The sequence below is a fragment of the Sinocyclocheilus rhinocerous genome, unplaced genomic scaffold (genome assembly GCF_001515625.1).
Source record: "Sinocyclocheilus rhinocerous isolate Xijiao unplaced genomic scaffold, SAMN03320098_v1.1 scaffold2834, whole genome shotgun sequence".
NCBI classification, from domain to species: domain Eukaryota; kingdom Metazoa; phylum Chordata; class Actinopteri; order Cypriniformes; family Cyprinidae; genus Sinocyclocheilus; species Sinocyclocheilus rhinocerous.
In genome coordinates, this window is record NW_015662588.1 from 348,873 (window position 1) to 365,301 (window position 16,429).

Consider the following 16,429-nt stretch of genomic DNA (forward strand, 5'->3'; position numbering starts at 1 on the left):
ACTTTAAACCGCATAAACACATTTCATTACACCAAATACACAAAATAATGTTCTTTTTAGCATCATCATATGACCCCTTTAAGGGCCAATTAAAAATTTATAAGGATCTGCAATGTAATACAAGGCAAAATGTAAGAGAGATATAAGACTTATCACAGATATACAGTAAGTGTTAAGAATGATTTTGAAGAAAATGTAAAATCAGAAATGAAATAAATCCATATGACGTCATGTGGAGTATTCCTCTTTTTGCACTATCAAACTGTAAGGAACATCAGAATATAATGAATAAAATCACGATGTGGCTTCACCTTTTTTTTTTCCTTGGGAAATCGAGACTGGCTCATGAATGATGTATAATCATATGTCATACCAAAAAGACCAGCACTGTCATGGGCTGTTCCTTGTGAGACTAAAACCAGCAACCAGCAACAGCAAGTGGTTGCCAACCCTGACCTTTACTCACTGCACTTTACCACCATATAAATACAGTAAATAGATGGATAGACAGACAGATAGATAGATGGATGGAATCAGGTCTCACCTGCTTTGACACGGATGCTAGGGCTGCGGATCTTGCCGGCCTGGTTCTCGGCAGTGCAGAAGTAGTCATTATCATGAATGAAGCTGTTGAAGGCAGAGGGGGAGAAGGGGTAGAGCTGCAGCGTGCCATTGGCGTGAACATGGCGGATGTGTGGCACGTCGTAGATGTCGTCGCCGGTGGCCAGGTACCAGCGGAGGACGGCATGGGGGGCGCCACCCGCAGGACAGGGCAGGGACACCCCCACTGAGCTGGAGAAGGTCACTCTCTGCAGGGAAGCATTCACAAAGTACAGCCGCGTTGAGACCACATCCTCGCTGTGCACTGGAAGAGAGACAACATGGTCAGTCGCGAAGTGACCAAAGAGTTTTATTCTTCAAATAACACACCTGGACAGGTAAAGGGGCCAATGCATACTTGTTCCTTTGGGTTACTGTACTTTGAAATCATAAAAGAAGCACTGAGTGTCATTCTGGCAAACTTCCACCTCACATTCACATCTGGTAAAGTGCACGCCATGCACTGATTTGATTATCCCAGAGACATTCCCACTGGGTCAGCACAACTCAATTCAAATTTAGAAATCAATCACTTGTTTGCGAAGATGATGTAACCCCAAATTGTCTTTTATCTTATTATCTGTCTGTCATTTTCCAAGTGCACAATCTGCATGGAAAAGCTAAGGTCAGCTTGTCACTACTGTAGCTAGTCACAATAGTTTCCCAAAGTTGCACTTACTTTGTCACACATTCGGCGTTCTGAACAAGTTGGTTCGACATATTTGATGATGTCACAAGACTCACAACTGATACTTAATTATGATGAATCGTTGGTGAATTTAACTACTCCAATGTTTTAAAAAAAAACATTGCAAGAATTAGATGTTTTGTTTCCAGTCAAGACTTGTTCATGCCTTTATCACCAGCAGGGTAGACTATTGTAATGGTCTCCTCACCGGCCTTCCCAAGAAGACCATTAGACAGCTGCAGCTCATACAGAACGCTGCTGCCAGGATTCTGACTAGAACAAGAAAATCTGAGCATATCACACCAGTCCTCAGGTCCTTACACTGGCTTCCAGTTACATTTAGGATTGATTTTAAAGTACTTTTACTAGTTTATAAATCACTCAATGGCCTAGGACCTAAATACATAGCAGATATGTTCACTGAATATAAACCTAACAGACCACTCAGATCATTAGGATCGAGTCAGTTAGAAATACCAAGGGTTCACACAAAACAACGGGAGTCCGCGTTTAGTTATTATGCCACCCGCAGTTGGAATCAGCTTCTAGAAGAGATCAGATGTGCTAAAACATTAGTCACATTTAAATCTAGACTCAAAACTCATCTGTTTAGCTGTGCATTTATTGAATGAGCACTGTGCGATGTCCGAACTGATTGCACTGTATTTTATGTATTGCACTGTATTTTATGCAACCCAAAATGATTGCACTGTATTTTATGTATAATCATTTTCTAAATCATTTTAAATTCCTTGTTTTATTTTTGTGATTATTTTTTATGATTATTTTACTTTCTTTTATGTAAAGCACTTTGAATTACCATTGTGTACGAAATGTGCTATAAATAAACTTGCCTTGCCTTGCCTACTATAGCTAGTCACAACTGTTTCCCAAAGTCGTAGTTACTTTGTTGCATGTCCATCGTTCGGAACAAGTTGGTTCGACATATTTGATGTTGATGTCATGGCTGATGTCACGACTGATGCTTAACTACCATAGTATGATGCATTGTTGGAGAAATTAACTACTGTAACAGTTATTTTGTTATTTAAGAAACAGTTATTTTGTTACATGTCTATCATTCGAAAAAGTTGGTTCAACATAATTTTACTTTATTGCAACATATTTAATGTTGATGTCATAACTGGCATTACTACTGATACTTAACTACCACAGGTTGATGCATCATAGGATAAATTAACTACTCTAGTTAGTCATAACTGTTTCCCAAAGTTGCAGTTACTTTGTCGCATGTCCATCATTTGGAAAAAGTTGGTTCAACATATTTGTATTTTGCCACAAGTCCGTCATTTGAACCACATTGGTTCAACATATTTAATGTTGACATTACAACTGACATCATGACTGATACTTAACTATCACAGTATGATACATCATTGGAGAAATTAACTACTGTAGCTAGTCATAACCAGTGTTGGGGAAAGTTACTTTGAAAAATAATGCATTACAATATTGCGTTACTCCATAAAAAAGTAACTAATTACGTTACTTAGTTACCTTTTATGGAAAGTAATGCGTAACGTTACTTCTGCGTTATTTTTTAAAACTGGACAGGGCTTGTTTGTTTGTTTTTAAAATAAAAAAGTTTTTTTTTGGCAAATATAAAAGCCTTTTCACACCAAAAGTGAAATGAATATGCCTCAGGCTGAAGGGAAAGTAAATTTACATCCGTACAGTAGAATGCAGAAGAAGACATTTCAACACACATCAGCAATAAAAAAAGACACGAGTAATTTTTGCTTATTAGTACGGCTGAACTGGATCATCGAAGGTCAGAAGCAAAGACATTGCTGGATATTTGTGTTGTTTAACATTTAATTATTGCAGGTTTGCGTCATATTCTGAGTTGCATTATTTTTATTCATTTTGGGGAATACTGAATCTGTGTTTTTTTTTTTTGTGAGAGATGAATTAATGCATATTCATATTTATTTTAGAACTACAGTAACATCTGATTTCTCTCAACATGGGGACAGGAGAGCTGTCAATCAATAAATTGAAAAAAAAAGTAACTTGCGTTACTTATTTGAAAAAGTAACTCAGATATTCTCTTGTAAATTAAAAAGTAATGCGTTACTTTACTAGTTACTTGAAAAAAAGTAATCTGATTATGTAACTCGCGTTACTTGTAATGCGTTACCCCCAACACTGGCCATAACTGTTTCCCAAAGCCACAGTTACTTTGTCGCACGTTCGTTGTTTGGAACAAGTTGGTTCGAACTTTTAATATTTGAACTTTGTCACACATCTGTTGTACGAACCACGTTGGTTCATAATATTTGTTACAGTTTGCGTCAAACAGGTGGTAGAGTAATAACTTATGCTAATTAGTCGGTGCGAGAATTAAATAATAGCTGTATCATTTCGAAGGCTGTGCCCTCTAGAGGTTGCATTTCTTGGCTGTATTTTTAGCCAACTATGGTTGCAAGTTCTGTCAACTTGTAATGCGTTACCCCCAACACTGGCCATAACTGTTTCACAAAGCCACAGTTACTTTGTCGCACGTTCGTTGTTTGGAACAAGTTGGTTCGAACTTTTGATATTTGAACTTTGTCACACATCTGTTGTACGAACCACGTTGGTTCATAATATTTGTTACAGTTTGCGTCAAACAGGTGGTAGAGTAATAACTTATGCTAATTAGTCGGTGCGAGAATTAAATAATAGCTGTATCATTTCGAAGGCTGTGCCCTCTAGAGGTTGCATTTCTTGGCTGTATTTTTAGCCAACTATGGTTGCAAGTTCTGTCATTAGCACATTCGCACTCTTGAAAAACTGTGTTGACATTCTTTTGATAAACTTAAAGATGTAGAATAAATCTATACCACAGGTCGAGAGCTGTAGTTCCAACCAGACAATTATTTGATAATGTTTGCGAATGTTAATTGGAACTATGGTTTCAGAAAACACCAAATCATTGAACTATGTTGCTAACAATGGAACTTGCAACCATAGTTGGCTACGGATGCTTTTGGGAAGAATACCCAAGATTCTTAAGCATCTTAGTCAGGTTAGACGCCATACTAAATTTAATGCGGAGGTAAATAAGGCTGTGAAGGACAGACTTGCAGTGTTTGCAATGGCACACACTGTATAAAAGTCCTCACAAGTTTTTTTTTTTTTTTTCTCTCTTTCGTCAGCTGAGCAATCTATATGTTGTAAACAACAGTACAATCCATTTAATGCAGTGTACTTCTAGCCCCTCGTCTCGTTCTAACTTCTAGTCTCGTTTTCATTCATGTCAAAAATTTTATATGTCACTACCCTGACTAAGGTATATAGAATGTTAAGATGACTCCTTGTAAAACAGAAAATGCTGCAATTTCCACAAACGCAAACAAAGAAGTAAATGAGCAAAGCCAGATGCAGGAATCAGCAAGGCTTCCAAATAAAAGCCAACTTTGTCCACAGCAAGAGTGGATCTTTACTCGCCATTCACATCTTTTTATATGTATGTTCTTGGCAGATGCTTATAAATCTCTCGATAACTGCACAGTTGTAGGGCAGGCATTAAAGAATATCACTAATCTAATATGTGTGCGGTGTGAGCCGTGCTGAATGCTGCCATCTGATAGGAGAATAAATAGGTCATAGAACCCCCGCTATGTATCTACAAACCTCTCTGACAGCTAATGTGGATCAGACAATCATTCCCTCTTGGTGTATTACCAAATCCAGACTACTGTGAGAAAAGGGAAAAAAAAAGTGGTGGTTTGCGTAAATTAATACACGTGCTAATTTAGCAGCATAGCTAATGATGTCCTTCAAAGGCAGCGTTTTAGCGATTTACCATTCTGGCATCTCTATTATCTGCAGGCTCTATTACGGATTACATGGTTTGGGTGTGATGACTCTGTGTCTTTTTTGTATTCAGAGAATTGCTTAGCTCAGCTCTGGCTCCGAGCCAAGGGAGACACAAGCCCAAAGCAAGATCATTTTCTTCTAAGGCAATTACATTTAATTAATGCCCCCCACCTGGTTTATGTCAACAATGCCTGGATTAACCCCCATTCTTGTGATTCTCATTGTGTTCGAAAGAATAATGGTGACATGCTACCATGGCATTAAAGTCAGTGGGGTACCTATAAACTTCTATATACTGATCGGACAGCATCACAATGTATAAACATAAATATGAATTGGAATTTATACCCAATAACATTGAATATTAAAGGAACAGTTCAGCTAAAAATGAAAATGCTGCTTGTTTTAAAGCAATGAAAGTCCCCATTCACTTTCATTGTAAGGAAAAAAGCAGCTTGGACATTCTATACAATACCTTCTTTTGTGCGCCATGCAAAACAGTAGTTTAAATGGGTTTTGAAAGACACAGGATGTGTGTACATGATGATATTCTATTAATTTAATGATACTAATAATGTTATTCTTACTTTTGACAGTTATAGGCTACTCAATTTAAAGGCTTACAAAGGACAATAATAATATTTATTTTAGTGGGAAAAAATCATGCAAAATGTAAAACATAAATACATGTAAAACATATAATGAAAAACAAGAAAACAGTGATGCTAGAAAATTGAAAGGCTGAGATTAGAGCTAAAGCTTTTACTGGTAAGGTGGGGGTTTGTATTCTTTCTCTCTCCATCCATCCATCACTCTCTCTCCCTCTCTTTTTATATTCCCATAGAACATGAAGGGATATGTTATGTGATTGGAATTTGTACGCCAGACGCAGAGAGTTAAATCCATATAATCTCCTTTCACATTTAACACACACAGAGCCTTCCCGGCCTGATAATCGCAGCACGGTGGAGGGCCTCTATCGCTTCCCCTCTCACTCTGCCCTGTGGGGAGGGTAGATTATGGAGGTGGGTGCGTGCCAGGGGGCAAGGGTCCAGACAGGACCAGGTCTAGAGTGTGCAGAGTGGTAGGTTAGATGGGGGGCTGAAGTGAATGGATGTGCCATCAGGAGTCACAGGTTGCAAGCGAATGAAATAAAATAATTTTCATTGTTCACACTTTGCATGAAAGCCTGAATTACATTAGAACAAGATCTGGACTGGCATTTCTCTACCTTTGTTACTCCAAAGTCCCCTACAGTCAAGGTTATTGTTTAAAAGACTGCCTACATAATTGTGAAGTTTCCATTTCTTCTGCAACATTTTTAATAACAAATATTAGGGCAGTTAATACATTTAAATAATTAAAATGATGTGATTATGTGATAATGTCAGAATGTTTAAGAATTATTTGTAGTTAACATTAATACATTGTTCCTATTTATAAGAGAGAAAACTAAATAAATATAGCTGTCACACTGTTTGTAACTGTTTAATGGAAACACAGCAAGTGTAAATATCTTTTAGGAGTAGAAATGCAAATGTCTTAGATCCAATTGTGAACTAAATGATGTCAGGTTTTGAGAGGACAAATTAAAATGTTGTCAATTTTGCTTGGTTGTATTCTGCAATCAAATAAACAAATAAATGATTCAGTGCAAGAGCAGTGAATTTGCACTGTAGCATTTCAATTCTTAAATTATTTTAGAACAATTTATAACACGTTTAATTATTTTAATAAATTAAACAATTGTTTTATAAATGTATCTTAATTAAAAGTCATTTAATGTATTTATTTTTAAGTAATTTGAGTTATTTAGCCCCTTGAAAGTTTACTGAGGCCCGCTACTGGGCCAGGACCCCACCCCAGTTGAGAACCGCTGGACTAGACTGAGCTTTGCTGTGCATGCGAGGTCAGCTCTCAATGTAGTGCCATAGTTGCAATGACAAGTCTAGGATTTGAAGCAAATGTTTAACCCAGGCTTTTGTCTAAATAACCTCTGGGATCCAGCATTAGAGTTAAACAGCAAAGATTCCTGACATGCTCAAAATGGAACAGTCCCTGGCTGCCGTCAGCCTTAAGTGCTATTTGGGACAAGAGCAGAGTGCACTCTATCCTGGTCTCTGAGCTGTGTCAAATATAATTCCGAGATCCCTTTTCAGGACCATGGACAGTGACTGAATGGTCCCTAAACATATTTCAGCACTATAGACAGCGCCAATCTCCTCTCCACGGAAATGCAACTTAAAACTAAGCATAAACAAACATCCGTTAATCTGTAATGGCTCGTTTCAAAGATATATATAAAAAAAACATCTCTCTCTTATTATTAGACAAACAACAGCAAACGCCGCCCTGCTCGTAGCGAAAAGCAAATATAGACAATAGCGGAAAGCCAGCATGACAACACATCAGTTCACAGTAGATCTGAAGAAAACACAGCAACAATGGAAAATATGGTCATGGTCGTATTGAAATGGGATGAAAAACAGGTCAACTGGTTAGTCCCCCTGCCCCCCACCCCTTTTTGCCTTTACAGATTATAGCCTAAAGCATAAACCCCCATAATAAAGATTGCAATATCTATAATCTCACAGTGGGTTTCTGGGTAAGGGGTTGTGGATCTAAGAGGGACAGCCTGGGGATATCGCCCCCACTGTCTGGGTGATGGTGGCGAGGGGGAGTCTGAGGTAAGGAGGGGGAAAAGGAAAAGCTTGAGAGCAGGACAGCTGCAGTTTGTCCTCCATACCAACATGTGTCACTATTGCGATGCTGATAGGAAAGTGTTCCCATTCTCAGTTCTGTGCTAACACAGGACCTCTGTTCATAGGAGCATAAAACTTTCTGAGCCAATAACCTCCACTGTAAATGTGATTAACTACCCTAAAGGTGTGGTCACATTTACCATTGCTCGGTGAAATTTTGTCTGCAAAATTCATTTCAATAAGAATCAATGCAACAGTGAGTTTCGTGTGAGTGCAAAAAAGTTCCCCATGCAGATTTCATTTAAGTTGGTCACACAAATTTACACCAACTAACAGAAAGCTGCTTAGTTTTAAAGTTTGTGAGCTGTTTCATTCATCGCTACACTACTGACTATGGAAAATTCCCCGTGCAAAATTTCACCTAATTTTTGCTAATGTGACCTTACCTGAAAGCTGCAGAAAATTACATCATTACACTGATTGGCATAAAAACATGCACAATCCCAAACTGTTCTATCCTGAGCTGCCGATTTCACACTTTTAAGAGCCAATAAATAAAGTCACTGGTAAAACCTAATATAATATAACGAAATATTAGCAAATATATGTTGCTTATGAAAAAATGTCCAAATACACAGCCAATTTTAAATGGCCACAAAATTAAACAAAATTTTAGAACTAGAAGGAAGAAAAAAAACTAAAAGAAATAATGAGCAAAAACAGTTTTAAGACGATAATGTTTTCGAAAATATTAGCTATATACATGTTGCTATGAAAGAGAAAAAAAAATCCTATTGTTTTCACACATGCTGAAGGTGATGACTGAAAAACAGTTACTGATGACCAATAGTGACCAATAGTGTGCAGGCATTGTACATAATGGGCCAATCTTGGTGTATGAAAAGGTAGAATTTGCAAGAACAGTAAAAGCAATGCAAATGTGTACATATAATGTATATGTATAAAGACTGTAGACAGCATGTCAATAGGAAAACAACGCCAAAACCTGGACACTTTAGGCGATTTAGTAATCACGGCCAGGACATGTCCAGGTAAAAAGAGGACGTACGGTCACCCTAAGCAACGTGGTCAATGAAAATAAATTTAAGTGAACATATTTGTTGATACTATGCATGAAAACACAGAAAAAAAAAAAAAAAAAAAAAATAGAACAAGTAAAATAAGGAATAAAAAATATAGTGTGTGTATGTGTGTGTGCGTCGGACATTTCTTCATAGCTAGGCTGAGGAGGACACATGTACACTTGTGTTTAGATTACATTTGTTCTGGTATATTAGAGTAAATCTTGCATGCCACTGTTGTCCCTGTGATTGTTCAGTGCTTTGCGTGAGTGAGCTCGAGTGGATTGGAAACCAGTCACATGTAACCACCGACAATTGTATGGCAATCTCTTTAAGAAGAGAGTGAGAGAAAAGTGGGAGAGTAGAATAGGTATATATCTATCCGTTTGGTTATATAATTAGCATTTTGCATACATCTATCTTGTTCACTTTACATAATGAATCAAATATATGGTCATGTAAGTGAGTGAGGTTGATAAACATGGTTTGAAATGCATTAGGGGTTGGATTTTGAAACGGGTGAGGGTTCTCTACCCCCTTATTTGCACATTACTGCAGCGTCAGGGAAAAAAGGAAAAAACAAATCAGCATTTGCAGAAGTAGCTCAGACATCAAAGGATGATTTTGGAGGTTGAGTGTCAGTTTTCTCAATGCATTTTTAAAAGAGTCAATAAAATGTGAATTTTAACAAATCTCCTGTGTTTCAGGTAGTTTATAAACTGTAGTTTAAATACTTTGTAAACGGTCCCTCTTCTGGGGACACCCCTCGCCACTCTTTACCTCTAAGTGAGATGCAGGTATATCATAATCTGCAACAGGAGCTGCATGAATCTGAACTTCTGTGGTTCCTGTTATTAGAGCAATTGTTTTGAAACTAAACTGACAAATATGAAACCACAGAGGAATTTACTAAACTTTCTTGAAGAACGTAACTATCAGAGATAAACATGACTACACACGATTTACTAAATACAATGGGGAAAATGGTGAGGGTTGTAACACGAGGTAATTAAGTACCAGTTAATAATAATAAATAATAACAATTTTATTTAAAAAAATAAATTTAAAAAATCACTTGCAATTTGTAATTCAGACCATTTATAATCTGATATGTTACCATGTTAATAGTTGTTAAAAATTATGTAATCTCATTCAAATCAGCAGTTTCTTGTATATTTTATATAAATCCATTTGAATCTACATACAATATTAAACTACTTTAATTTGTAAATTAACATATATCAACATATCATACCATATCAAAGTTTTGGGCACACACACACACACACACACACAAACACCTGAGTGCTGCAACACACCATCACATTAGGCCCATTGGACACAGAAAAGACGTTTACCTGAATGTTGACGCTAGGCTAGTCTTTCCCATACAATTATAGAGAATCAGTAGTTAGACTAACTATTTATGCCTTTCCTATTAGGGACGTTTTAAACAAATCAGTATTTATTTTATTAATTTATTTTATTTATTATTATTATTATTTATTTATTTATTTATTTATTTTTTGTGTGAGAGTGATTATGTTTGTGATATTCAAATCTATAATAAAATGATATTGACAGTTGTGTTGTTTTCCAGTGCACATTTGTTCGCAAAGGAAAGCGCTAGAGCAGCGTGCTGTTGCTATGGTTACCTCCTCAGGCTACTTCGGTTCCTGAGCGACTACGTAGTGCACTAATTGTAGCAAACTTTTATGCTTATTAAAGTATAATTATATATATATATATATATACTCTGACACTGGATGTTACATTATTCTGACTCTCTAGATCTGTTGCCTTGCGCACAGAGTCCGATTTAGATGGACAAGTGGCCCAAGCGCGTCGCGTGCGGCAGGTGCTGCGGAGGCAAACTCACCGGCACACGAGCTCTGAAAGGAGAACAGCGGTCACCTGTCGAAGCGGAACGCGAGAGTGACACGTAGATTCTTATTTTGACCGCACTTCAACTGGAATGGCAGGTGGAACGGCGGGGTGTGATTTTAGGTGGAGGGGAAAAAAATAGCACGGCGCTTAACCCAGTAAATCTCAACGGTTACATTTGTGACGCCAATTTTCTTCTGAGTTTGAAGGGTCTGAAAGAGCTGCTGATGTATTTTACACAGAGTTCAGACTGTCTAGATTGTATATGGGTATTTTACACGTCTGGTGTAAACAGTCACAATACCAGAGCTGTTTAATTCCATAAAATGAAACATGTAAAACATGCCATAATACACATACAGCTAATATATTTATTAGGCCTACGTTTAATATTCTGAGAGTCCATTATTAAAAACAAACAAATTAAAATTATATATGTACTGATAATCGTTGATTATAATGTCTTTCCCTCTACAATATTCCCTATAAAATATTAAATCGTGACTTCTAGTCTAATTTGTTGAAACTTCCTTGACCACCGAAGCAATTTTAATGTGTCCCGCCGGTCACAGGAATAAAACACATACTTTGTAAAACTTTTTTGTATGTTTTTTTAAAAAAAAAAGAAAAAAAAATGTTATATTGGACTAGCCTATTTAATGAGTGAAATGATTTCGCTAGGAACAATTTGGGGTTTAAAAACAATCAACTCACTGAAAAAAACACTGACGGGACAATCCTGTTCAGTCTAAACCATCTCATTCTCAAGTAGACGAAAAGTTCAAGTACATATTACTACAGTTTATGAGAGTAACGTGTTTATAACTGTGACTCATGCTGCTGTCACACAAGGCTTTACTCTTTATTTTCATAGAAGAAAGTATCGTATTATAATGAACGCAGTGTGTCTCCCGACAAAATTACACAGAAAGAAGAGAGAAACAGGTGTATATGACGAGTATAACGAAACAGAGAGATTGACAGATCCAGAGGAGAGAGAGAGAGAGAGAGAGAGAGAGAGAGAGAGAGAGATAAATGGAGTCCTTATGGCCAATGACCTGATTTACTTTTGGAGTGGGGGATGCGGCAGATCTCCTGTGGGATGGAGGTGTCCTGATGTGAAGAGCAGGTTTGACATTGCGAACAGTTTGGAGGTGAAAACGCATGAAAGTGGGCTTTTTTTTTTTTAATGATCAAACATTGTTATGGTTGATGTTAGACATAAACATGCCAGTTAATAATAATAATAATAATAATAATAATAATAATAACAATATGTCTCATTATAAAAGGGTTTGATGTGTTGGACGTGGCAAGCTCCTTTCAATCACATTTTAATTTAGGCAAATGTTCCGAAACTCGGATCAGACCGGATAATATCGCAGCCACCACACAAATGTGACGACCTGACGACTGCTGATCCTTAAAATAAATATTGGACAGACACAGATACACACACGCGAACACACAATGCCTACAGCCCCTTTATTCATTATTCAATATCCTGTGAAGCAAGTATGTCATAAATAAAATTAGTAAAGATAAACAAATATTTGTTAAAACTTTTTGTTTCATATTCTAAACAGACTTGAGATCAATCACACTAAGTGCACACAACATCTGGATAATAACATGGGTGAATTCTTAAAATGTATATTCCATTGGGTCTGCTAAAGTCAACACAAAACCCTTCAATAAACTATGGCATTATTAATCAGTTTAATAAATAATAGATATACCATTTGCTATTATATTTAATAATAGTAATAATAATAATAATAATAATAATAATAATAATAATAATTATTATTATTATTATTATTATTATTATTATATTGATTAATTGTTATTATTGTTATTAAAATTATAACTCACATGCAAATAACAATGGAAATTTCCACAAAAAATTTATTATTATATTGATTAATTGTTATTATTTTTTAACAAATTATAACTCACATGCAAATAACAATGGAAATTTCCACAAAAAATAAAAAAATAAATAAATACATACTGCAGCATCCCTCGGTGCCTTTTTCATTTTCATTTAGTTGCATTTCCATAAAAAGACAAGCTGACCGTCGAGAAGGCAATTTACCCTGGATCCGGTTTCCCAGACCTGGGTTCAGGTGTGAAGGCGTGGGGGCGGGAGGTGGTAATATGCTACAACTTGCCCGGGTAACGATAATGCATAATTATATATTTTAAATGACTGGTAACCCCTATCCAAAAACGCCTAAAATGTGTTCTTATGACAACATAACATTTTTTCGGGAAATGTGTAAAAAAAGGTTTTAAGGGGAAATGTTTCTATATTCCTTGAAAGTGGAAAAGATAGAGGCCCGGCCCTCTCGGAAAAATACGCAGTCCTAATGCATATGCATGTATGATAATTGATGTGCGTTTTACATCTCCTGTCGACCGTGTCATCAGATCTCAAGATACATGATACGAGATATATTGTGAAAATGACAGAAAACACAATATAAAATATCAAGACTAGAAAATAAAAAGAAAACATGGCAAAAAATAAGTTTGTTTGCGACCTCCGTATCACGTTTTTACGCACTTTACGCCCTACTGCACCCTTCCTCCCCCATACAAGAACACACACAAATATACACAAGCACATTGATACACACCACAGTTCTCTTTCACAAGCCCACACACACACTGGAAGAGAGACAGAGAATAATTCTGACCTTACATCCCCGAACAAATGACATTGTAAATTAAAATGCATAAAATAAAAATGCCTTCTCAATTCTAAAGCATCAAAACTCGAGCACTGTAAAACCAGGCAAAGCATTTACATTTGAACTGTTTGTGGGTAAATAATAATCCATACTTGACAAAGCAATATCAGATAAAGAACATTCCAAAACAGGCGCACACCTTTGAAAAGTGGTTTCATCCAAAAATATTTTGTAAGTGAATTTTAGGGGGGAAAAAATATGAGCAAAAACTGAAAGCACAGCTCCCAGGCAGGAGGGTGAGGGAAGGAGTGGTATATATGCTGTGAGGTGTCAAAAACAAATTTGTTGAGGATACATCATGACAGAAATTGATGCGTAAAACTAACAGAATGAGGAAATAAATAACCTTAATTATGATTACAATAAACCACATCTTTGTTTGGCATTAATACAAATTCAGACGTGCCTTATCAAAACCACCATCAGCACAGTCAAACCAGGAATCTTTGGCATAGAAAATGGAGGACCACTAATTGCACCAGTGCTAATTGGAAATGAGGCTGCATATGCCATTATATTTTTCACAGGGTCTATGCAGATATATTCATCCTCTACCACAAAAACATGCACTTTTATTACAAAATACATATTATTCTTTCTCCTAAAGGCATACAGCAGCATGTTACTATAAACATATAACAGACATATTAAAATCCTAGGAAATTTACATTCTTATTCGAGCCCAGTAAAAAGTACACCAAGCGCAAACAAATTCCCACCTCACTGACCAACTCTACTTTCCCCACCAAACAAACTACAGAAGGCCAAAAGTGTATGGTAAATGCACGCGACCGATGCCAAATCTGATCCCGTTCTACACATTCATAACTCAACAGCATATTCATATCTTGCATACAAATCATGCTATCTCCCCCATCTTTGCGCACGGGCACATGCAGATCCTACATCCTCCTAATCTCCTGTTCGTCATTAATCACTGACTAGAAAAAATAATTTTCCACATTTTAAGCAACTAAAACATTTTTTTTTTTTTGAAGGAAGTTGCATTAGTTTTGGAGCGAAATAAACTTCCTGAAATCCAGATATGCGAGCGCGCAATAAAATAAACTTGGAACAGTGCGATTTTACGCACGGAAATTTCCACTTAATTTAATGTAATAAATAGTGTAGTTTTATTTCATCATTATTTTAAATATAAAAAAACAGCATAAAATAAACGGACTACATACCTTCTTGAAAAGAATACAGCAGGAGTAAAGTTACCAGCCACATGCCATAAATAGCAGGTATATTTCTCAGGAATGTTTTGCAATCCCGACGTGTGCACTGTGCAGTATTCGGCCAGGCGAGGCTCCGTGCAGGAGTGGTGACGATGATCCCCGGCGATCTCTCCAGCCCTAGTCCCGGACTCGCCAGCGCCGAGAAGCGGGGAAGACTTTGGTCCCGCCTCTCGTACCCTCCCCTCCGCGGGACCGTCATCCAAGCTGCCCCTCCTTCGGTAGTCCAACGGTACGGCGAGATGGAGAGGTGTTTGGTGCGGGGCCAGAGAGAGACGCGGCGAAGACGGCGTGCTGAGTTTTGTTGGTGGGGGTGGGTTGAGTGCATCAGGGAGGACAGGACTTAACATGTTGTTGTTGTTGTTGTGAGCGGTCCACGTGGCTGGAGACAGTCGGGGCGTTCTGTGGCACTAAGTGTTACCATAGCGCACCTGGGAACTAAATAGCTGCTTTTTACGCACGGCGGATCACTTTTCGCGATGACCACGGCTTACCTTTTACCTCCAGAAATCTTGTATTGATGCAACGCTGCTGAGCAAAACAGTTTAAACCTGGTCTGTTCTCCCAGACAGTTATATTTGCTGGTTTTAGGCACTTTTCAACAGACCAGGACGGGAACTTGAAGACTGGGAGACCACCTTAAGTCTTTTAAGACCCGGGAACCATATTTAAGTTTTGTTGTTGTTGTTGTTGTTTTTTGCCGCAAGGTTGAGCGTCATTTTAAAATTAAAGTTCGTGTGAACGTTGCGCGTAAAACGCTCCGCTTACGTTTCTTTTATGTCACTGCTCATTGAGTGACTCGCGTGCGTCTTTAGAGAAACTGCACGAGACCCTGTCACGCGCTCTTTTTACGTTCACGTATGTGAATGAAAGAGAACGCGTGCTTCAGAGGCGCACCGAGGAATGTCTGAATCGCCTGCATTGTTCCGCGCTCAAAATGAGAGAGGAATGACATGTGGGGCGTATCGTGCATTGTCTCGAGTGGCGGATAACGCTCACAGACCACCCCGGCTTTATCGGTCTGGTGACTATAGTGCCTTACACCAGCCAAGTCTGCAAAAAGAAATATTGAAATGAATAGATTGTATTAAACAGTGTAACAAATTGTAATTAGGCAGCATTATTAAACCCTTACAATTCAAATACAGCAAATCTGTATAGCATTTGAGAGTTTTTGCATGGAAATTGGCAACCCCTTCATCTTAAAAGGAAGAAACCAGTGTGATGGATTTCTGTGGATTATTTTGACAATGATATGTAGCAATGCCAGAGTACATGTCTGGGTGTAAAATTACAATATGGCACACAGCACACTACCCCCCAGGGCAACTTAAGAAATGACAACAATGTGTAGAGTGATAGTCTGCTACCAATGGTTGCATTGTTTGGTTTGATGGTTCTGCTCCAGCACTCTGGCTTCACACTCCCACATCCTTTACAGGCTATGTGCAGCCCTGTCAGAGAATCAACCAATACAGAAATCCATCACACTGACATGTGATTCTACACAAAATGACAGTGATGTATCTTTACCCAGCCTCAAACCAGTAAGCAACAGGCCATTTCAATGGAATAATCTTTAGTGAAGTTATGTTGTCATAGCATAACCTTTTATCCTGGGATTAAGTGGACAAGGCCAGGGTCCATCAAATGT

General features: G+C 37.6%; 1 protein-coding gene across 1 annotated transcript in view; it reads right to left on the reverse strand.

Annotated features, from left to right (window-relative positions):
* The window catches only part of LOC107728164 (Down syndrome cell adhesion molecule-like protein 1 homolog), a 138,465-nt gene extending 123,488 nt beyond the window's left edge, over positions 1 to 14,977 (reverse strand). Inside the window, exons 1-2 of the mRNA XM_016538257.1 lie at positions 14,728 to 14,977; positions 545 to 865 (exon numbers count right to left, since the gene is read on the reverse strand). Of these exons, the coding sequence (XP_016393743.1) occupies positions 545 to 865; positions 14,728 to 14,977 (571 nt within the window). The remainder of the gene's footprint in view (positions 1 to 544; positions 866 to 14,727) is intronic.
* Positions 14,978 to 16,429: the final 1,452 nt, after the last annotated feature.